Source organism: Cherax quadricarinatus, chromosome 15, assembly GCF_038502225.1.
Source record: "Cherax quadricarinatus isolate ZL_2023a chromosome 15, ASM3850222v1, whole genome shotgun sequence".
NCBI lineage: Eukaryota > Metazoa > Arthropoda > Malacostraca > Decapoda > Parastacidae > Cherax > Cherax quadricarinatus.
The window spans coordinates 40,077,104-40,102,300 of NC_091306.1; the positions used below are offsets into that span (position 1 = coordinate 40,077,104).

The 25,197-nt window shown below is 41.8% G+C and overlaps 1 protein-coding gene across 1 annotated transcript in view; it reads right to left on the reverse strand.

The window, feature by feature from the left end:
• LOC128703320 (U3 small nucleolar ribonucleoprotein protein MPP10) overlaps window positions 1–16,055 on the reverse strand; it is a 38,344-nt gene extending 22,289 nt beyond the window's left edge. Inside the window, exons 1-4 of the mRNA XM_053797944.2 lie at window positions 15,796–16,055; window positions 12,548–12,692; window positions 2,525–3,184; window positions 912–1,142 (exon numbers count right to left, since the gene is read on the reverse strand). Of these exons, the coding sequence (XP_053653919.2) occupies window positions 912–1,142; window positions 2,525–3,184; window positions 12,548–12,692; window positions 15,796–15,875 (1,116 nt within the window). The 5' untranslated portion in view covers window positions 15,876–16,055. The remainder of the gene's footprint in view (window positions 1–911; window positions 1,143–2,524; window positions 3,185–12,547; window positions 12,693–15,795) is intronic.
• Window positions 16,056–25,197: the final 9,142 nt, after the last annotated feature.

The following is a 25,197-nucleotide window of genomic DNA, read 5'->3' on the forward strand; positions in this document are numbered from 1 at the left end:
GTAGGAAAATGTATATTTCATGTGGTAAAAATTTTTTTTTCATACTTTTGGGAGTCTTGCACGGATTAATTTGATTTCCATTATTTCTTATGGGGAAAATTCATTCGCATACCGAACATTTCGCATAACAGTCAGCCCTCTTGCACAGATTAAAGTCGCTATGCGGGGGTCCACTGTATAATGGTAGTGGGTTTCAGTCAACCATCTTTGATAATGTTGTAATGTCACCTTTGCATCATTAATAACATTTTATATATATTTTTATATGCTTATACAGTAGTGTACTGTATATTGTAATAAACATAATGGAGGAAATCAGTGTACATTATTTAGGTATGCATACTGGTCAGAGAGCCCGTCGTAAGTCCGAGTCGTCGATAAATGAGTATGTCGCTAAGTGAAGAGAGGTTGTACTTGCACAAACCAAAATGGACACTAAAATTATGATTAATTGCTTACTGGTTGGTTCCCATTTCTAAAAGAACAAAACATGGGCTATCTCCCACGTCAATTATTATTTACTTATCATTTTCATAAAGTGTTGTACTTAGTTCAAGGTTTCATCATTAGACAGGTGTGCATGCAGGCGTGTAAGGCTATTTTTGCGTGTGAATGCATATACATACGTGTCTCAGTACTGCATACGTTTTACCCTAAAACTGTCCAAACGTAGATCTATGTTTGCGTGTGTAGCGCTCTGACCTTGATTTTCTCCATAAGAAAGAATGTAAAAAAAACATAGATCTACATTCGGAGCACTACATGAGCGAACATAGATCTATGTTTGGACAGTTTAAGGGCTAAAAACTTAATTTAAAAGTAGACAGAACCATGACACAATGAAAGTTAGAATATGGTATATGAATTAATATTTGTGGCTACTGTATTATCATTAAATATGCATGCCATACCTCCTTTTTTTTGGAGCCCAAGATGTGAACCTCTCCTTCATCATGACTTGAATCATCTTGTTTCAGAAGTTTCTCATCATTAGTTTGACTTCTACCAAAGTTGTCCTGGTCTTCTTCATCTTCTTCAACATCCATATTGTGGTCATTCAATGGCTCTGACATTTTCTTTGACTTTTTTCTTTTATCTTCATCATTTGATACATCAAAAAATGCATCATACATGACACCTTCCTGCACAGAGAAATGAAGCGCCATATCATAAAAATATTACAAAAGAGTACACAAATATAGATAACTACGTAAAACTTAAGTATGAACATTCTTACTCTAGACTCAAGAGCATTGTGCTCAAAATGTTAATGAATTTATCAGAAATTAAGATTTCAAACAATCATACGGGAGCAGAGGAATCCAAAAGGAATAAGAATATGCACTGCAATACTAAGTAATTACAGTACATACATATATGTCATAACGGTGCATCTCTGGCAAAACAGTGATAGTATGAATAATGGTGAAAGTGTTTCTTTTTTGGGTCACCCTGCCTCAGTGGGAGATGGCCAATGTTAAAAAAAAAAAATTGTAGCTACAGGTGCAGCTTGTGGTGTCATGTTTTTCAGAAGAGCATTTCAGTTATCATACAGATATTCAAAGTTTCTAATGATTGTAGCACTTAGTACCTCCTATTCTTACATATGAACATAAGAATGGAAAAGCCCTGCAGTAGGCTTTATTGGTCCAAGCTAGGCAAGTCCTTCTTAAACCCAACCATTCTTACTCATATACGTATACTGCTCAGAAACTGCTTAGCCAACCAACTCCGGGTTAGCACCCACTCTCCATTGAAGGACCTGCAACTACCACCTGCAGCAGCAGCCTTATGACCGTCCTCTTGCGCAAAAAAAAAAAAAAAAAAAAAAATTGCAAGTAGTATGCCTTCTTCCAACTCAGTGGAATGCCGGTGCACAGCTGGTATAACAATGTGCAACTGACAGGCAGAAGGTGTACCTATCTTATGAATCTAATGCATTCAAGAATAACACTACATACACACACACACACTTGTTTAACTTGTGCCAAAGTGGATATGCCACCTACCTTTAAAAACCCAACCTCCCCCACCACTCTCCCAACCCTTTCCCATACCTCCATCCTTACCCATCATTCTTCCTTCCCCATCTTACCAAAGCTCTGGTCAGAACCTTGTATCCTATTCACTTTTTTAAAACAGTGACCGTATGCCAAGGTAGGATAACCCCCAAAAAATTAAAAATATTTTTGCCATCACATATTTAATTGCTGTCTTGCCAGAAGCATAACCCAAAAAAAGAAGAAACATTTTCACCATCACTCATTCAATTGCTGTCTTGCCAGAAGCATACTGACATCAAGGGTCAGATGACCCACCAAACTCCAACATCCTCACCTTTTGGGAACAGAAGAGAAAAGCAAATTTGAATCATAGTAATTTCCTAAAGTAGCAAGTAGTAGTAAGGAACAGAAACGAGAGAGAGGAAGTATGTCTAAATGCTCTATAAGTGTCTGCATAAGCTAATGAGTAAACCTGCTAACATATGTAATATAGTAATTCAGATGACATGTGCAGTACTTACCTCTCCCTCACTTTCATCAGAAATGTCTTCCATGAAGTCGATCTCTTCAGAATCCATATTATAGTTCTGACCAATGATATCATTGTCAGCCACCCATTCACTTTCTCTAAGCTTGAAAAATTTAGTGTCAACCTCCGTATTTCCAAATTTTTGAATGCTCTCACTTTCTTTTCCTTTTTCTTTTAATTTTTTAAATGCCAACTCATTACTGACATCATCATCATTACCATCATCAGCATCTTCCTCTTCCTCATCATCTGACTCTTTTCCCTCTGGAGCTATCAACTCATCAAAATTGTCTTCTTCATCATCACTGCTATTATCAAAGTTAATATTCAGTCCAATATCTTTCAACCCTTTGGCATTTTCAAAAATATCTTCATTATCACTGTCTTCATTACTCGGTTCATCATTGTCTTCAGAGTTATCCATAAGTAAATCATTATCATCTTGGTATACATTGTTATAATCTTCCTCATCATCACTGCTGTATGTAATGCTCTCATCCGGAGCTCCACTTTCAGCAAGTGATAGTCTACCATACTTAGCCAAACTACTAAGTTTAGCCACCATAAAACAAAGGTTTACTTCATCCAGTCCCTGGAAATCATCTGGAGCAGCCAATAGACTCTTATTCTGTAGCTCCACCAATTGCCAAATCTGAAAAACAATACCAGTGAATGAAAGCAGATCGTCAATAACATTCAGTGTTATTATTCTGATGAAGATAATTTTGCATATTTCAGTTTAACATTTTAAAGATTCATCAATCTATCAGAATACAAGAACAGAGGAACATGTGCTAGGATTTCTAGACCAAACTAAGTAGGTCCAATCAAATTCAACATTCCTACTCATGTATTTGTCTAACAGATTTATAAACCTACTGTACTCAAAGCATCTGTTTCAATGAAGCATCTTGGCAGTATGCTGCATTTATCCAACTCCTGGAGGGATTGGTACCAAACCTGCACACAAAAATCCCTCCCTATGAAAGCAAAAGACTCGGCAGGAGATGTAACATTCCCCCAATGAAAAGCTGGGGAGCCATGAGTACACTGAGAGACAACACAATATGTGTCCAGGGCCCAAGACTGTTCAACTGTCTCCCAGCATACAAAAGGGGGATTACCAATAGACCCCTGGCATCTTCAAGGCGGCACTGGATAGGCACCTAAAGTCAGTACCTGACCAACCGGGCTGTGGTTTGTATGTCAATTTGTGGGTGACCAGCAGTAACAGCCTGGTTGATCAGACCCTGATCCACCATGAGGCCTGGTCTCAGACTGAGCCATGGGGGCGTGGACCCCCAAAACCCTCTCCAGGTAAACTCCGGGTAAACTCTACTGACAGACCAGTGCTTTCTTAACTCTTTGACTGTCGCGGCCGTATATATACGTCTTACGAGGTACCGTGTTTGACGTATATATACTCATAAATTCTAGCGGATTCAAATCAAGCAGGAGAAAGCTGGTAGGCCCACATGTGAGAGAATGGGTCTGTGTGGTCAGTGTGCACCATATAAAAAAAAATCCTGGAGCACGCAGTACATAATGAGAAAAAAAAAACTCCGACCGTTTTTTTTAATTAAAATGCCGACTTTGTGGTCTATTTTCGTATAGTATTTATGGTTGTATTCTCGTTTTCTTGGTCTCATTTGATAGAATGGAAAACATATTATAGAAATAGAGGTGATTTTGATTGATTTTACTATAAAAAGAACATAGAAATGGAGCTCAAAGTAGGGGAAATGTTTGATTTTTGCCAATGTTCAAAAGTAAACAAATGATGCCATTGTCCAATAAATGTCCAACTAGCCATTCTAATATGCAGTCATGAATGGGTTGATGTTATTTATACAATTATTACAGTATTGCAGTAGTCTGCATAATAGTAAGTCTTCTATTTTTTGTTTGAATAAAAATTCAAAATAGAAATCAAGAGTAATATCAGAGGGGCCTGGAGACATGACTGATGAACAAAGAAAATGTTATTTTAGAGCCAGGAATGTCTGCATTGTTCATTCTGGACCCTATTTTGAAATTGTCATATTTTTTAGTTTTCGTGAAATTGGCCAAATTGCAAATTTCTGACCACATTATTAGGTAGTTGAAATCGGTAAATGGGCAGTTTCTTGTACTCAATCGATAGAGAAAATGGAGTTCTAAACAAATAGCTATGAGTTTGGGCGACTGGAACAATGGAGTTAGCCGATAATAGGGCTCAAAGTGGGCGAAATCGCCGATTTGTAAACAGCGCCGAGATCGCTAATTTCGCGAGAGCATAATTCCGTCAGTTTTCCATCAAATTTCGTTTTTTTGGTGTCATTACAATCGGGAAAAGATTCTCTATCATTTCATAAGAAAAAAATTTTTTTTTTTTTTTAAATTTTGCGACACCAGGAGACACCTCAGGATTGGGGGTTGCGACAGTTAAAGGGGTAAATCCTTTCTAAATCAATATTCATTCAACTAGAATCTATTTTTACAAATTCTGTCTGTTAGATATTTTCAGCACTTTCTCTCTATCCCTTTTAATGATTCATATTTTCCATTTATATATGTATTTCAAACATTTCTTTTTTTTCAACAAACCAGCCATATCCCACCTAGGCAGGGTGGCCCAAAAAAGAAAAATGAAAGTTGGTAATGGGAATGGTTCGCCACGGATATTGTTTATTTTTTTTTAACACACTGGCCAACTCCCAAGAAGGCAGGGTGACCCAAAAAAGAAGCACTTTCACCATCATTCACACCATCACTGTCTTGGCAGAAGTGCACAGATAAGACAGTTCAAATGTCCTCCAAACAGCAAATATCCCAACCCCTCCTTCAGAGTGCAGGCTCTCTACTTCCCACCTCCAGGGCTCAAGTCTTGCTCATGCTCGATCAGTTCGTCAGGTCCCAAAAAACCGCTTATCTCCACTCAACTTCTATCTAACATGTTTAATTATACACTTATTTTGGGGTTTTCAGAGTTTGATGCTCTTTCAAATTTAGTAATATATACAGAAGAAGAGGTTACTAGCCCCTTGCTCCTAGCATTTTTGTCGCCTCTTACGACACACATGGCTTACAGAGGAAGAATTCTGTTCCACTGCCCCATGAAGATAAGAGGAAATAAACAAGAAGAACTAGGAAGAAAATAGAATAAAACCCAGAGGGGTGTGTGTGTGTGTGTGTGTGTACTCACCTAATTGTACTCACCTAATTGTGGTTGCAGGGGTCGAGACTCAGCTCCTGGCCCCGCCTCTTCACTGATCGCTACTGGATCCTCTCTCTCTCTGCTTCCTGAGCTTTGTCATACCTCTTCTTAAAACTATGTATGGTTCCTGCCTCCACTACTTCACTTGCTAGGCTATTCCACTTGCTGACAACTCTATGACTGAAGAAATACTTCCTAACGTCCCTGTGACTCGTCTGAGTCTTCAGCTTCCAGATGTGACCCCTTGTCCCTGTGTCCCCTCTCTGGAACATCCTATCTCTGCCCACCTTGTCTATTCCCCGCAGTATCTTGTATGTCGTTATCATGTCTCCCCTGACCCTTCTGTCCTCCAGTGTCGTCAGACCGATTTCCCTTAACCTTTCCTCGTACGGCATTCCCTTGAGCTCTGGGACTAGCCTTGTTGCAAACCTTTGTACTTTCTCTAACTTCTTGACGTGCTTGACCAGGTGTGGGTTCCAGACTGGTGCTGCATACTCCAGTATGGGCCTAACATACACAGTGTACAGTGTCTTGAACGATTCCTTATTAAGGTATCGGAACGCTATTCTCAGGTTTGCCAGGCGCCCGTATGCTGCAGCAGTTATTTGGTTGATGTGTGCCTCCGGTGATGTGCTCGGTGTTATGGTCACCCCAAGGTCTTTCTCCCTGAGTGAGGTCTGTAGTCTTTGTCCACCTAGCCTATACTCTGTCTGCGGTCTTCTTTGCCCCTCCCCAATCTTCATGACTTTGCATTTGGCTGGACTGAATTCGAGAAGCCAGTTACTGGACCACATGTCCAGCCTCTCCAGGTCTCTTTGCAGTCCTGCCTCATCCTCGTCCGATTTAATTCTTCTCATCAACTTCACGTCATCTGCGAACAGGGACACTTCAGAGTCTATTCCTTCCATCATGTCGTTCACATATATCAAAAATAGCACTGGTCCTAGAACTGACCCCTGTGGGACCCCGCTCGTAACAGGCGCCCACTGTGATACCTCTTCACGTACCATGACTCGTTGCTGCCTCCCTGTCAGGTATTCCCTTATCCATTGCAGTGCCCTTCCTTTTACGTGTGCCTGATCCTCCAGCTTCTGCACTAATCTCTTGTGGGGAACTGTGTCAAAGGCCTTCCTGCAGTCTAGGAAAACGCAATCTACCCAACCCTCTCTCTCGTGTCTTACTTCTGTTACCTTGTCATAAAACTCCAGGAGGTTTGTGATACAAGATTTGCCTTCCATGAACCCATGCTGGTTTTCATTTATAATCTTGTTCCTTACCAGGTGTTCGACCACTCTCCTCCTGATAATCTTCTCCATGACTTTGCACACAATACATGTCAGAGACACAGGTCTGTAGTTTAGTGCCTCGTTTCTCTTTCCTTTCTTAAATATGGGGACTACATTAGCTGTCTTCCATTTCTCAGGTAGTTGCCCAGTTTCAAGGGATGTGTTGAAGATTGTGGTTAGAGGCACACACAGCATCTCTGCTCCTTCTCTAAGGACCCATGGGGAGATGTTGTCCGGTCCCATCGCCTTTGAGGTGTCAAGGTCGCTTAAGAGCTTCTTCACCTCCTCCTCAGTTGTTCGTATGTCATCCAACACTTGTTGGTATATTCCCTCTTGATGTTCCCTTCTGTTCTGTCTTCCCACAGCCCTTCCTGTCTCTACTGTAAAAACTTCCTTAAATCTCCTGTTCAGCTCCTCACATACCTCCTGATCATTTCTTGTGAGTTCTCCACCTTCTGTCCTTAATCTGATCACCTGGTCTTTGACTGTTGTCTTCCTCCTGATGTGGCTATACAACAGTTTCGGGTCAGTCTTGATTCTCGATGCTATGTCATTTTCATACTGTCGCTGGGCCTCCCTCCTTACCTGTGCGTACTCATTCCTGGCTCTGCGACTGATCTCCCTATTTTCGTGTGTTCTCTGCCTTCTGTACTTTTTCCATTCTCTATTGCACTTTGTTTTTGCCTCCTTACACCGTCGGGTGAACCAGGGGCTTGTTCTGGTCTTCCCGTTGTTACTGTTGCCCTTGGGAATGAACCTTTCCACTGCCTCCTTGCATTTTGTTGCTACATATTCCATCATTTCATTTACTGGCTTTCCTGCCAGTTCTCTGTCCCACTGGACCTCCCGCAGGAAGTTCTTCAACCCTATGTAGTCCCCTCTTTTATAGTCAGGCTTTTCCCATTCTACTCCTGTTATTCTCTCCACTTGCAGCTCTACTATGTATTCAAAGCACAGAACCACGTGGTCGCTAGCTCCTATGGGACTCTCATACTTGATGTCCTCAATGTCTGAGCTGCCCAGGGTGAACACAAGGTCCAATCTTGCTGGTTCATCCTCCCCTCTCACTCTGGTAGTGTCCTTAACATGTTGGTGCATGAGGTTTTCCAGCACCACGTCCAACATCCTGGCTCTCCATGTTTCGGGACCCCCATGTGGCTCCAGGTTTTCCCAGTCAATCTCCCTGTGGTGTGTGTGTGTGTGTGTGTGTGTGTACTCACCTAGTTGTACTCACCTAGTTGAGGTTGCGGGGGTCGAGTCCGAGCTCCTGGCCCCGCCTCTTCACTGATCATCATTCAACACTTTCACCACACTCACACATTATCACTGCTTTTGCAGAGGTGCTCAGAATACAACAGTTTAGAAGCATATACATATAAAGATACACAACATCCCTCCAAACTGCCAATATCCCAAACCCCTCCTTTAAAGTGCAGGCATTGTACTTCCCATTTCCAGGACTCAAGTCCGACTATATGAAAATAACCGGTTTCCTTGAATCCCTTCACTAAATATTACCCTGCTCACACTCCAACAGATCGTCAGGTCCCAAGTATCATTCGTCTCCATTCACTCCTATCTAACACATTCATGCACGCTTGCTGGAAGTCCAAGCCCCTCGCCCACAAAACCTCCTTTACCCCCTCTTTCCAACCCTTTCGAGGACGACCCCTACCCCTCCTTCCTTCCCCTATAGATTTATATGCTTTCCATGTCATTCTACTTTGATCCATTCTCTCTAAATGACCAAACCACCTCAACAACCCCTCTTCTGCCCTCTGACTAATACTTTTATTAACTCCACACCTTCTCCTAATTTCCACACTCCGAATTTTCTGCATAATATTTACACTACACATTGCCCTTAGACAGGACATCTCCACTGCCTCCAACCGTCTCCTCGCTGCTGCATTTACCACCCAAGCTTCACATCCATATAAGAGTGTTGGTACTACTATACTTTCATACATTCCCTTCTTTGCCTCCATAGATAACGTTTTTTGACTCCACATATACCTCAACGCACCACTCACCTTTTTTCCCTCATCAATATTTATTATATATATATATAAATATATATATATATATATATATATATATATATATATATATATATATATATATATATATATATATATATATATATATATATATATATATATATATATTCTCCATGGAGAAATGGTCCAGAATTCTTCCTCCGTAAGCCATGCGTGTCGTATGAGGCAACTAAAATGCTAGGAGCAAGGGGCTAGTAACCCCTTCTCCTGTATATATTACTAAATTTGAAAGGAGAAACTTTCGTTTTTTCTTTTGGGCCGCCCCACCTTGGTGGGATACGGCTGGTACGTTGAAAGAAAGATATATATATATATATATATTTTTTTTTTCAACAAACTGGCCGTATCCCACCAAGGCAGGGTGGTCCAAAAAGAAAAACGAAAGTTTCTCTTTTTAAATTTAGTAATTTATACGGGAGAAGGGGTTACTAGCCCCTTGCTCCCGGCATTTTAGTCACCTCTTACAACACGTATAGCTTACGGAGGAAGAATTCTGTTCCACTTTCCCATGGAGATAAGAGGAAATAAACAAGAACAAGAACTAGAAAGAAAATAGAAGAAAACCCAGCAAGGTGTGTATATATATGCTTGTACATGTATGTGTAGTGTGACCTAAGTGTGAGTAGAAGTAGTAAGACGTACCTGAAACCCTGCATGTTTATGAGACAGAAAAAAAGACACCAGCAATCCTACCATCATGTAAAACAATCACAGGTTTCCGTTTCACACTCACGTGACAGGACGGTAGTACCTCCCTGGGTGGTTTGCCTGGAGAGGGTTTCGGGGGGTCAATGCCCCCGCAGCTCAGTCTGAGACCAGGCCAGGCCAACCTACTACCTGGATATTTTAATCATATTACCCCCTAATTATACACCTTTGTTAAGAGGGTAAGTTCCTCACTTTTGCTATACAGTATAACCTTCTAACCCTTAAACTGTCCAAACAAATTTACGTTCACATGCGTAGTGCTCCAAAAGCAGATCTACATTTTTTACATACTTTCAAATATAACAAAAAAAAAAGTACATCAAAGGTTTTTTTTACACGTTTTCAAATGTAAAAAAAAAAAAAGATCTACGTTTTTTTACATACTTTCAAATGTTGGAAAAATGTAGATCTATAGTTTGGACAGTTTAAAGGTTATTAACAAACCCCTTTAATGGATTTTGGAAACTATAGATCAATTATTTTTTTATACCATGCACACTCACCACACAGACCATTCTCACATGTACAGGCCAAAATTTACCACACACAGCTTATCTAAGGGAGCTGAGCTCAAAATATAAATCTACATAAGAGACAGTGAAAGGGCTAATTAAAAATATATCTCAAACAACTCCTCATTCCTGCCCCATACATTTCAAGATAATGCCTCCAGCATTTAGGAAGGTAATAGGATTGTTCCCACAAAGTGTCTTGCTATCTAACCTGTTAACTATATCTTCTATCCAACCCCAGGGAAGCACCCCTATCTCTTACTTAACTTGTTACAGAATGCACTGTCTGTGTACAGTAATTACTTTCATTGGATATTTTTTTTGTCTTGTCTCCTTATAAGTAATTAAACTTCAATCATTCTACAGCAAAGGGAAATTTGTGGAACTTTGAAGCAGCAGGTGTAGAGAACACCTGCTGCTTCAAAGTTCCACAACTTCCAGTTTCATACCTTATCCACCAACCACTTTCCACAGGTTTCTGTACCTAACCTTTCCCTGCCAAACCATTTTAGGGTTTTCTTTTTCTCCAACAATGCTTTCTTCACATATTCTTATCATGAAATTAACTTTTTCATTGTCACACCCCTAAAATAAAAAAAATTAAAAAAAAAAAAAAAAAAAAAAAGAATCTTCTGAAATAGTAGAGAATCTTCTCCTAGAGGGACTAGAACCGAACTTGCAAACGAAAATCACTCACAACGAAAGCAAAAGACTCGGCAGACGATCCAACATCCCTCCAATGAAAAGCAGGGGTGTCACTAGCATGTTAAGAGACAATACAATAAGTGTCAGGGGCCCGAGACTGTTCAACTGCCTCCCAGCATACATAAGGGGGATTACCAATAGACCCCTGGTTGTCTTCAAGCAGGCACTGGACAAGCACCTAAAGTCGGTACCTCACCAGCCGGGCTGTGGCTCGTACGTTGGATTGCGTGCAGCCAGCAGTAACAGCCTGGTTGATCAGGCTCTGATCCACCAGGACGCCTGGTCACAGACCGGGCCGCGGGGGCGCTGACCCCCGGAACTCTCTCCAGGTAAACTCCAGGAAGATGAAAACACCAATAATACAAAATCTGAGAGAAAACTTATGGAATTATGCAGGCACAAAGTTGGCAGTCTGGGTTCAATTTACACACCTACTATTATGCCCACTTTGAGCCCTATTTAAGCGAATTCCATTGCTCAGTCTGACCAAATTCTTGGCTATTTGGCTAGTATGCCTTATGTTATACTGTACTGACTGAGCACAAAAAAACACATATTCAATTATCAGCACTACAAAATAAAGCGTATGGAAATCAGCAATTTGGCCAATTTTACACAATATTCAACAAATTCCAATTTAAAAACAGGGTCCAATATGAACACTGTATATATTCCAACCATTAAAGCACCCTATCCTTTGTTTATTCATCAAGTACCTACACCTCTCCTATATTACACTTGCCCACCATTTTGAATCCAACAAAAAATACAAGTTTTACCCAATCTCTCGGATTAATAAAATATAACCAAGAATGATTATCATGGTTTAGGGCATCCCAATAATTGAAGGAGACCTAGTAAAAACTCATAAAACAAAGTCCACAGGGAACACTTACTCTGCTTTAGGAAATTTGTCTAAAATTAAATATTTCTGCTAATTAGAGCACTATTTCAAGCTACTTCCAGTCCTGAAACTGACTGAAACCATCTCAATTTCAGTAGTATTATGTCTTCTACTCTATCTGTTGATGCCAACAGGCAGAGCAGAAGACATTCTAGAAAACTCCTCAAAGTTGCTATTTTAAACTGAATACAAAGTCAGAGGTTTCTTTTTCCCATCATACAATGCATGAGGTAGGATTTTTTTATAATGTGTCTACTAACTGCTCAGAACCATTCTCTCATGTCAAGGTCAAAATTTACTACTCACAGCATATTTGAGGGTACTGTGATTAAAGTGTAGATCTAAGTGAGTGACACTGGCATCAATAATGTAGATTTATAAGAGACAGTGAAGGGGTTAAATTAATAAAAAACTTTTTTAAGTATCCTCAATATATTCACAAAAATGTACCAAACTTGTATGGGTCATACAGAACCAAGGTACCCTTAGTAAGTAATGATCAGCAATGCCCAACTAACACTACTCACAGGACAGAGGTCTACTGATCACACTATCCACTAGTCTATGTTTTTTTTTTTCATTTATGCATACTTTTAATGATTTCTTTTCTCCATACCCCCTTTATTTGAATATAATGTTCTTACCTGTTCAGTATCAAGTCCATCTGTGTAGAGTTGAGGAAGTGCATCCTTAGGACTGGGAAGATTATATTTCCTTTCCTCTTCTTTCAAAAAATTGTATACTCTCTTGGTTTGCTCCACCCAAGCTTCTCTCAGATTACTGTTAGGTCTAGAACAATGAGAAAATACAATACAAGAGAACCAAAATATAATATGATCTGCATATAGCATATATGAGGAAATTTCCAAATACACGTACTGTACTGTATGCTCAGTAGCATCGGAGTAAAGACACTGGTTTTGCTTTATATTTCAGTTAGACCCAAGTATTCCATCTTAACCTTCAACAAATAATAATAGTACTGTATATGTAATATAAAAGGTAAAATATATTAAAATTACAAACCATAACTGCCAGTACAATGGGCACTCAGTTACACTAACTATACACGGCAGTGGCTCAGCTGAACCTTATATAAGGCTGTATAGTTAATAAGATATACATACAAGATTTTTAACCCCGAAGGACTAGCAACCCAGGATAACCCAAGAAAGGCAGTGCATCATTGAGAACTAAATACATCATGGGTTTGGTGTAATTTTCATATAATACATCATTATATTTTGTCCAAAAATACCTCATTGAAAAAATATATCTGAACATCTTTCCCTAACAATAATACTGCATAAAAATCCACATTTCTTGGGCAAAATTGTCTGCCATGCCTTGGTACAGCAACATAACTCATCATAAACTCTTCCACCTACTTGCTGCTACGTGAACCAAGACAACAAGTGTAAGGAAACATGCCCAACATTTTGACCTGTGTTGGGGTGAACCCAGACCCTTCAGAGGTGAGCCAAAGGAGCTATAATGGAAATATAAACACATAAGCAGTACAATGTGATCCTTTATTGACAATGTTTTGCCCACACAGTGGGCTTTATCAAGTCACTGTGTGGGCGAAACATTGTCAATAAAGGATCACACTGTTCTGCTTACCTGGAGTTTACCTGGAGAGAGTTCCGGGGGTCAACGCCCCCGCGGCCCAATCTTTGACCAGGCCTCATGGTGGCTCAGGGCCTGATCAACCAGGCTGTTACTGCTGGCTGCACGCAATCCAACGTACGAGCCACAGCCCGGCTGGTCAGGTATAGCTTATGTGTTTATATTTCCATTGTGTCAGTATTTCACACTATTTATTTCCAAAGGAGCTATAACTTGAGCCACAAGCCACCATAGGTTGCTGAAAATAAGTCACACTGTCTTGTTATCATAGGTAATTTACACTACGTATTAAAACTGTACTGGTCAGGGACTGAGCCATGGGGACGTTGACCCCTGGAACACCCTCCAGGTATGTGGACTTGTACGTAAAAAAGCTTACTTACATACTTACTCATCCATATATCTGACCAAGACGCCAAGCCTGGATGACTCACTGATGTCGGTGACATGCAAATGCACATGTAACTAGATGGATGGTTATATGGAGAACCAAGGGGGAAAAAAATCTGGTGTCAAGCAGGTAAATCCAAGACATTGTTCCAGAGTATGAAGCAGAGCTCTTCTCCAGGCTGAGGGACTGACCACCTCAAAACTACATCTATGAGGATGATGGACTGAATACATTATCTTCACATCCCTATGCTTCTGTTGCTTCCTCTGTTTTAACATATTCAATGGTACCCTGTGGCCTGATGGCTAAAGCTCTCGTTTCACCTGGCGAGGGTCCGAGTTCGATTCCTGGCGAGGGAGCAAACATTGGGTGTACAGTGGAACCTCTACTTGCGAGTTTAATCCGTTTCATGACCTTGCTCGCAACTGGATTTGCTCGTTTGCAGAGTCAATTTTCCTCATTTAAATTAACTGAAATGCAATTAATCCGTTCCAGTGGAATTCTGTACGTACTTCAATAATTTCACTAATATTAACTCTATGGCTTATTTATCTATCTCACTTCATCTAATATGACATAATAAACAGCTAATTGCTGAGAAGTGAGCTCCATTATTTATGCTTAGATTTCTTTCGTTATTATTATTATTATTATTATTATTATTATTATTATTATTATTATATAAATAATTTGTAGTTTTTATTCACACAAAAAATATAAGATTTACTGTGACGTCATTTGTTTATACTGAAACAGCCAAGCAATGGACCATTTCTCCTAGGTTGAGCTCTATTTCAGGGTACTTTTCGTCGTGAAAGCAATCAAAATCATATCTATCTCTGTAATGTATCTTCCATTCTATCAAATGAGACCAAAAAAAACGAGAATACAACCATAAAAACCATTCAAAATTACCACTAAGGGGTGGCTAATTGCTGAGAAGTGAACTCCATTATTTATGCTTAGATTTCTTTCATTTTTGGTGTACATTAAGAAGCATCTTTCCATCATACATTGCCTAAGTTTCAATAATATAGTCCAACAAACAAATGAGATACAATTCCCGAGATCAAGAGCAAGAGTCCCTCACCAGTGTCAAGGAACCTGCCTTGAGGTCTGCTCGCTTGTGGAAATTTTGCTCGCGTATGGAAGCAAAAAATCGGCCCATCGACTGCTCGTATTTGGAAAAACTGGCACGTGGACACGCTCGCAAGTAGAGGTTCCACTGTATTTCTTTACACCAATTGTCTATATTCACCCATCAGTAAAATGGGTACCTGGGTGTTAGTGGACTGGTGTGGGTCGCATCCTGGGACAAAACTAACTAAATTGCCAAAATGTTCAGCATATAAAGGGGCTTTCTACATAGTAATATGTCATTGATGTCAGCTAGATAAGATTTCGTTCGAATTTTTAACCTCAGAGGGTTAGCCACCCAGGATAACCCAAGAAAGTCAGTGCGTCATCGAGGACTGTCTAACTTATTTCCATTGGGGTCCTTAATCTTGTCCCCCAGGATGCGACCCACACCAGTCGACTAACACCCAGGTACCTATTTGCTGCTAGGTGAACAGGACAACAGGAGTAAGAAAACGTGTCGAAAAGTTTCCACCCGCCGGGAATCGAACCCGGGCCCTCCGTGTGTGAAGCGGGAGCTTTAGCCACCAGGCCACCGGGCCACCAGCTATGGCCTGTATACCTTGTACATGTAGAAATAAAGATATTATTATTATTATTATTATTATTATTATTATTATTATTGAGGACTAATGTGCAGGCGAACAGTTTAGTAATAAAGATACCTAACTACTGCACCTGTGTCTTATTTATCAACCAATATAAATGAGTGACTTTACTTGTTAAAGTACCAACCTTAGATAATCCTCAGGATTTTTTAATAAATCCGTAAATCCCTTACAAATGTCTTCAAATTTTGCTTTATTTGCCTTCATTTTTCCATCTGTTGTCCTTCAGTTACTGTAGTCTAGGCTATAATGAGCCCTAATATTTGGAGTCCGGGTTTATACACCCAATGTGGAAGTATAGTAAAGAAGTATTCTTTCTTCTTCAGGATACGGGTATTTTGCTTAGATATTTCTTCTTCTAATAACTGCACAATAAGACCACGCGTATCACCTTGTTATTGTTTGGGGTTAATAGGGCCACTAACATCTGACACCGTAATGTAGATAAGTGCTTCAGAGAATCTTGGAAAAATTGGTGGACTGATCATATCTATTCCAGGCTAAAGGACTGACTACCTCAGGCTCCTTCTGTTCTTCACCATTCTCCTTTGTATGGACTGATGAAGCCACTGTGTGGCGAAACGTTTCCTCAATAAGGATGCCCAAGTGTCGCACATGAGTCTAATTTATCTTCTTATACCGTAACGAACCCAACCTATCGGTGTCCGGCAATGAAGCTTCGTTCAAATCGGCAGTAGTGAGACTTGAGGGAATGTTAGCTGTGTGAATCTCACACACCTAGGTGATTTGTACTATGTCTTCCATTTATTTTTTTGTTTAGCTAAAGCAGAATACTATGAACAACAAGAATAATCTATATGTCATTGTATAAGTCAGATAAAGCGACATATTTCTATTGGGGTCCTTTATTCCGTTGGGTATTGAAGTGATGGGTTCCCCATTACACTGTACATTAGAAGTATTTACCCTTTTCAGTTTACTTTTCGTGCCAAAGATTATGCCTTCTGGTTTCCCGATGTGCAGCGATAGTTTGTTGTCTACTAACCATTTGCTGCGGGGCTCTAGTTCTAGTGATAGTACATTAGCTATATTTTGTACTCACCTAATTGTATTCACCTAATTGTGGTTGCAGGGATTGATACTCACCTCCTGGCCCCGCCTCTTCACCGAGTGCTACTAGGTCCTCTCTCTCCCTGCTCCATGAGCTTAATCATACCTCATCTTAAAGCTATGTATGGTTCCTGCTTCCACTACCTCACTTGCTAGGCTATTCCACTTCCTGACTACTCTATGAGTTTACCTGGAGTTTACCTGGAGAGAGTTCCGGGGGTCAACGCCCCAGCGGCCCGGTCTGTGACCAGGCCTCCTGGTGGATCAGAGCCTGATCAACCAGGCTGTTGCTGCTGGCTGCACGCAAACCAACGTACGAGCCACAGCCCGGCTGGTCAGGAACCGACTTTAGGTGCTTGTCCAGTGCCAGCTTGAAGACTGCCAGGGGTCTGTTGGTAATCCCCCTTATGTATGCTGGGAGGCAGTTGAACAGTCTCGGGCCCCTGACACTTATTGTATGGTCTCTTAACGTGCTAGTGACACCCCTGCTTTTCATTGGGGGGATGTTGCATCGTCTGCCAAGTCTTTAGCTTTCGTAGTGAGTGATTTTCGTGTGCAAGTTCGGTACTAGTCCCTCTAGGATTTTCCAGGTGTATATAATCTTGTATCTCTCCCGCCTGCATTCCAGGAAATACAGGTTCAGGAACCTCAAGCGCTCCCAGTAATTGAGGTGTTTTATCTCCGTTATGCGCGCCGTGAAGGTTCTCTGTACATTTTCTAGGTCAGCAATTTCACCTGCCTTTCAAATTCAAAGTTTATTCTCTATAAGGATTACAATGCTGAGTTTACAGAAATTTGGTTATTGTGTGGTTTACATGTAGTAAAATTGTGATTACAGAGTGTACCACTAGAACGCTTAGCATGGCTAGGCATTTCGGGCACCTTGAAAGGTGCTGTTAGTGTGCAGCAATATTCCAGCCTAGATAGAACAAGTGACCTGAAGAGTGTCATCATGGACTTGGCCTCCCTAGTTTTGAAGGTTCTCGTTATCCATCCTGTCATTTTTCTAGCAGATGCGATTGATACAATGTTATGGTCCTTGAAGGTGAGATCCTCCGACATGATCACTCCCAGGTCTTTGACGTTGGTGTTTCGCTCTATTTTGTGGCCAGAATTTGTTTTGTACTCTGATGAAGATTTAATTTCCTCGTGTTTACCATATCTGAGTAATTGAAATTTCTCATCGTTGAACTTCATATTGTTTTCTGCAGCCCACTGAAAGATTCGGTTGATGTCCGCCTGGAGCCTTGCAGTGTCTGCAATGGAAGACACTGTCATGCAGATTCGGGTGTCATCTGCAAAGGAAGACACGGTGCTGTGGCTGACATCCTTGTCTATGTCGGATATGAGGATGAGGAACAAGATGGGAGCGAGTACTGTGCCTTGTGGAACAGAGCTTTTCACCGTAGCTGCCTCGGACTTTACTCTGTTGACGACTACTCTCTGTGTTCTGTTAGTGAGGAAATTATAGATCCATCGACCGACTTTTCCTGTTATTCCTTTAGCACGCATTTTGTGCGCTATTACGCCATGGTCACACTTGTCGAAGGCTTTTGCAAAGTCTGTATATATTACATCTGCATTCTTTTTATCTTCTAGTGCATTTAGGACCTTGTCGTAGTGATCCAATAGTTGAGACAGACAGGAGCGACCTGTTCTAAACCCATGTTGCCCTGGGTTGTGTAACTGATGGGTTTCTAGATGGGTGGTGATCTTGCTTCTTAGGACCCTTTCAAAGATTTTTATGATATGGGATGTTAGTGCTATTGGTCTGAAGTTCTTTGCTGTTGCTTTACTGCCCCCTTTGTGGAGTGGGGCTATGTCTGTTGTTTTTAGTAACTGTGGGACGACCCCCGTGTCCATGCTCCCTCTCCATAGGATGGAAAAGGCTCGTGATAGGGGCTTCTTGCAGTTCTTGATGAACACGGAGTTCCATGAGTCTGGCCCTGGGGCAGAGTGCATGGGCATGTCATTTATCGCCTGTTCGAAGTCATTTGGCGTCAGGATAACATCGGATAGGCTTGTGTTAACCAAATTTTGTGGCTCTCTCATAAAAAATTCATTTTGATCTTCGACTCTCAGTCTGGTTAGCGGCTTGCTAAAAACTGAGTCATACTGGGACTTGAGTAGCTCACTCATTTCCTTGCTGTCATCTGTGTAGGACCCATCTTGTTTAAGTAGGGGCCCAATACTGGATGTTGTTCTCGACTTTGATTTGGCATAGGAGAAGAAATACTTTGGGTTTCTTTCGATTTCATTTATGGCTTTTAGTTCTTCCCGCGATTCCTGACTCCTATAAGATTCCTTTAACTTGAGTTCGATGCTTGCTATTTCTCTGACCAGTGTCTCCCTACGCATTTCAGAAATATTGACCTCTTTTAGCCGCTCTGTTATTCTTTTCCGTCGCCTGTAAAGGGAGCGCCTGTCTCTTTCTATTTTACATCTACTCCTCCTTTTTCTTAGAGGAATAAGCCTTGTGCATACATCGAGTGCCACCAAGTTAATCTGTTCTAGGCATACGTTGGGGTCTGTGTTGCTTAGTATATCTTCCCAGCTTATATCGGTTAGGACTTGGTTTACTTGGTCCCACTTTATGTTTTTGTTATTGAAGTTGAATTTGGTGAATGCTCCCTCGTGACTAGTCTCATTATGTCTGTCTGGGGCTCCACGCATACATGTCTGAACCTCAATTATGTTGTGATCTGAGTATATTGTTTTTGATATGGTGACATTTCTTATCAGATCATCATTGTTAGTGAAGATGAGGTCTAGTGTATTCTCCAGTCTAGTAGGCTCTATTATTTGCTGGTTTAAATTGAATTTTGTGCAGAGATTTAAAAGCTCGTGTGAGTGTGAGTTTTCATCAGAGCTGCCTCCTGGTGTTATTACTGCAACAATATTATTTGCTATATTCCTCCATTTTAGGTGCCTTAAGTTGAAATCCCCCAGGAGGAAGATGTTGGGTGCAGGAGCTGGAAGATTTTCCAGACAGTGGTCAATTTTTAACAGCTGTTCCTGGAATTGCTGGGATGTTGCATCCGGAGGCTTGTAGACTACCACAATGACTAGGTTTTGGTTCTCGACCTTTACTGCTAAAACTTCCACTACATCATTTGAGGCATTAAGCAGTTCTGTGCAAACAAGTGACTCTGCAATGTACAGGCCAACCACTCCCCCCCTTTTGCCTGTTCACTCTGTCACATCTGTATAGGTTGTAACCTGGGATCCATATTTCGTTGTCCAAGTGATCCTTTATGTGGGTCTCAGTGAAAGCCGCGAACATTGCCTTTGCCTCTGCAAGCAGTCCACGGATGAAAGGTATTTTGTTGTTTGTTGCTGGCTTTAAACCCTGTATATTTGCAAAGAAGAATGTCGTCGGACTGGTGGTATTGTTGGTACTGGGGGGGGATTTTTTTTCCGGCATTAGTATCTGTATCTGTTGGTTTGGAGTGGAGGCCATCGACTGTGGTTCCACTCCAGGAATGACTGGATTTGGTGTACGATTTCTGCCATATCCTGCCATTTTTTTTTCCTTCCTGGCACTAAAAAACCTCTCTTTGACTCATAATCTAGGTCTTCAACTTCCAATTGTGACCCCTTGTTTCCGTGTCTCTTCTCTGGAACATCCTGTCTCTGCCCACCTTGTCCATTCCGCGCAGTATTTTGTATGTCGTTATCATGTCTCCCCTAACCCTCCTGTCCTCCAGTGTCGTCAGGCTGATTTCCCTCAACCTTTCTTCATAGGACATTCCCCTTAGCTCTGGAACTAACCTTGTCGCAAACTTTTGCACTTTCTCTAATTTCTTGACGTGCTTGATAAAGTGCCGGTTCCAAACAGGTGCTGCATACTCCAGTATGGACCTGACGTACACGGTGTACAGTGTCTTGAACGATTCCTTACTAAGATATCGGAACGCTGTTCTTAGGTTTGCAGGCGCCCATATGCTGCAGCAGTTATCTGGTTGATGTGTACTTCCGGAGACATGCTCGGTGTTATACTCGCCCCAAGATCTTTCTCCTTGAGCGAGGTTTGCAGTCTTTGGCCACCTAGCCTATACTCCGTCTGCGGTCTTCTGTGCCCTTCCCCGATCTTCATGACTTTGCATTTGGCGGGGTTAAATTCGAGAAGCCAGTTGCTGGACCAGGTGTCCAGTCTGTCCAGGTCTCTTTGAAGTCCTGCCTGGTCCTCATCTGATTTAATTCTCCTCATTAACTCCACATCATCTGCCAACAGGAACACTTCTGAGTCTAATCCTTCCATCATGTCATTCACATATACCAAAAATAGCGCTGGTCCTAGGACCGACCCCTGTGAGACCCCGCTCTTCACAGGTGCCCACTGTGATACCTCATCACGTAACATGACTCGTTGTTGCCTCCCTGCCAGGTATTCTCTGATCCACTACAGTGCCCTTCCTGTTATATGCGCCTGATCCTCTAGCTTCTGCACTAATCTCTTGTGAGGAACTGTGTCAAAGGCGTTCTTGCAGTCGTGTGTGTGTGTACTCACCTATTTGTACTCACCTATTTGTGGTTGCAGGGGTCGATTCATTGCTCCTGGCCCCGCCTCTTCACTGATTGCTACTATGTCCTCTCTCTCCCTGCTCCATGAGCTTTATCATACCTCGCCTTAAAACTATGTATGGTTCCTGCCTCCACTACTTCACTTTCTAGGCTATTCCACGGCTTGACTACTCTATGACTGAAGAAATACTTCCTAACATCCCTTTGATTCATCTGAGTCTTCAACTTCCAATTGTGACCTCATGTGTCTGTGTCCCATCTCTGGAACATCCCGTCTTTGTCCACCTCGTCTATTCCGTGCAGTATTTTATATGTCGTTATCATGTCTCCCCTGACCCTCCTGGCCTCCAGTGTCGTCAGGCCGATTTCCCTCAACCTTTCTTCGTAGGACAATCCCCGTAGCTCTGGGACTAGTCTTGTTGCAAACCTTTGCACTTTCTCTAATTTCTTGACGTGCTTGACTAGGTGTGGATTCCAAACTGGTGCTGCATACTCCAGTATGGGCCTGACGTAGATGGTGTACAGAGTCTTAAACGAATCCTTACTGAGGTATCGGAACGCTATCCGTAGGTTTGCCAGGCGCCCGTATGCTGCAGCAGTTATCTGATTGATGTGCGCCTCGGGAGATATGCTCGGTGTTATACTCACCCCCAGATCTTTTTCCTTGAGTGAGGTTTGCAGACTTTGGCCATCTAAACTATATTGTGTCTGCGGTCTTCTTTGCCCTTCCCCAATCTTCATGACTTTGCATTTGGCAGGGTTAAACTCAAGGAGCCAGTTGCTGGACCAGGCTTGTAGCCTGTCCAGGTCTCTTTGTAGTCCTGTCTGATCCTCATCCGATTTGATTCTTCTCATTAACTTCACATCGTCCACAAACAAGGACACTTCTGAGTCTATCCCTTCCATTATGTCGTGTGTGTGTGTATGTGTGTGTGTGTGTGTGTGTTTGTGGGTGAGTGTGTGTGTGTATGTGTGTGTTAGTTACCATTTTGTCCTAGGCACATGTCAATTAGACACTTGGCCTGTTGTATATAAGAGTGTGTGTGTGTGTGTGTGTGTGTTAGTTACCATTTTGTACTAGGCACGTCTATTAGACAATTGGCCTGTTGTATATAAGAGTGTGTGTGTGTGTGTGTGTGTGTGTGTGTGTGTGTTAGTTACCATTTTGTCCTAGGCACATCGATTAGACACTTGGCCTGTGTGTGTATGTGTGTGTGTGTGTGTGTGTGTGTGTGTGTGTGTGTGTGTGTGTGTGTGTATGTGTGTGTGTGTGTGTGTATGTGTGTGTGTGTGTGTGTGTGTGTGTGTGTGTATGTGTATGTGTGTGTGTGTGTGTGTGTGAGTGTGTGTGCATGTGTGTGTGTGTGTGTACTCACCTAGTTGTACTCACCTAGTTGAGGTTGCGGGGGTCGAGTCCGAGCTCCTGGCCCCGCCTCTTCACTGATCGCTACTAGGTCACTCTCCCTGAGCCGTGAGCTTTATCGTACCTCTGCTTAAAGCTATGTATGGATCCTGCCTCCACTACATCGCTTCCCAAACTATTCCACCTCCTGACTACTCTGTGGCTGAAGAAATACTTCCTAGCATCCCTGTGATTCATCTGTGTCTTCAACTTCCAAATGTGTCCCCTTGTTGTTGTGTCCCATCTCTGGAACATCCTGTCTTTGTCCACCTTGTCAATTCCTCTCAGTATTTTGTATGTCGTTATCATGTCCCCCCTATCTCTCCTGTCCTTCAGTGTCGTCAGGTTGATTTCCCTTAACCTCTCCTCGTAGGATATACCCCTTAGCTATGGGACTAGTCTTGTGCAAACCTTTGCACTTTCTCTAGTTTCTTTACGTGCTTGGCTAGGTGTGGGTTCCAAACTGGTGCCGCTTACTCCAATATGGGCCTAACGTACACGGTGTACAGGGTCCTCAACGATTCCTTATTAAGATGTCGGAATGCTGTTCTGAGGTTTGCTAGGCGTCCATATGCTGCAGCAGTTATTTGGCTGATGTGCTCTTCAGATGTGCCTGGTGTTATACTCACCCCAAGATCTTTTTCCTTGAGTGAGGTTTGTAGTCTCTGGCCCCCTAGACTGTACTCCGTCTGCGGTCTTCTTTGCCCTTCTCCAATCTTCATGACTTTGCACTTGGTGGGATTGAACTCCAGGAGCCAATTGCTGGACCAGGTCTGCAGCCTGTCCAGATCCCTTTGTCGTTCTGCCTGGTCTTTGATCGAATGAATTCTTCTCATCAACTTCACGTCATCTGCAAACAGGGACACTTCGGAGTCTATTCGTTCACAAATATCAGAAACAGCACTGGTCCTAGGACTGACCCCTGTGGGACCCCTGTGGGACCCCGCTGGTCACAGGTGCCCACTATGACACCTCGCCACGTACCATGACTCGCTGCTGTCTTCCTGACAAGTATTCCCTGATCCATTGTAGTGCCTTCCCTGTTATCCCTGCTTGGTCCTCCAGTTTTTGCACTAATCTCTTGTGTGGAACTGTGTCAAACGCCTTCTTGCAGTCCAAGAAAATGCAATCCACCTGTAGTGATACTGCTCCTGTGGGGAGCAGCAACAGGATAATACTACACCACCTCTCGGGGCCCTTAACAACAACAACAGTTTGGTGTGTGTCATGGGCGCCAACACATGGTGTGTGATTCTCTTCTTTTATACCAATATATTAGTGATGCAGATTACATGGTGAGTTTAAATATGTGGCTTGTAGTTATAACTTTTCTCTTGACATATGCAAGACATCACCATCCCTGTAGAAGCAGTTATTAGATGTACTAGTCATTATATTTTGTTGTTGCAGAAGTACTATGAAGATTCTATGTTCAATAAAGCCTAGAGATAAGGCCTGTGTTTCTATCACAACACCACCCATCCCTCTCTCTCTTGTCTTACTGCTGTCACCATGTCATAGAACTCTAGTATTCAAAGTTTATTCTCTATAAGGATTACAATGCCGAGTTTACAGAAATTTGGTTATTGTGTGGTTTACCTGTAGTAAAATAGTGATTACAGAGTGTACCACTAGAACGCTTAGCATGGCTAGGCATTTCGGGCAGACTTAGTTTTATTCTTAATTGTAAAATATTACAAATTATGAGGTAAGTTGGTATTATGGCTAAGTGACTAAATACTAGTTTGTGAGTTTAGCAATGTAAATGCTTTTGTTTTGGCACAGTACATAGTTTCAGTATTGGAGTATCACAGGATTCATTATTTTAATATTGAGATTAATATTTCTGTTTATGGTCAAATGAGTCAGTGAGTGTAAGTGTGAACCACCAGGTGGTATTCGTGTAGTTAGTTGACAGGGTGTATCAGGGAGATAAGATGTTTTCTAATGGTAGTTTTCAAGGTGATGAATGTGTCTGCAGTTCTAGAGTTCTCAGGTAGGGTATTCCAGATTTTAGGGCCTTTGATATACATTGAATTTTTGTAAAGGTTTAGTCGGACACGGGGAATGTCGTAGAGATGTTTGTGTCTGGTGTTATGCCTGTGGGTTCTGTCACAACTATCAAGAAAGCATTTTAGGTCAAGGTTGATATTAGAGTTTAAGGCCCTGTAGATGTAGATTGCACAGTAGTAAGTGTGGATGTACTGAACAGGGAGTAAGTTTAGGTCTATGAAGAGTGGGGGGGGTGTGTTGCCAGGGATGGGATTTAGTGATTATTCTTACTGCAGCTTTTTGTTGGGTTATTATTGGCTTTAGGTGTGTTGCTGCAGTTGATCCCCAAGCACAAATAGCATAGGTGAGGTATGGATAAATAAGTGAGTGGTATAGTGTGAGAAGGGCATTTTGCGGCACGTAGTATCGTATCTTGGAGAGGATCCCAACCGTTTTGGATACTTTTTTGGTTATATGCTGGATATGGGTGCTGAAATTCAGGTTGTTGTCAAGGTATAAGCCTAGGAATTTGCCCCCATT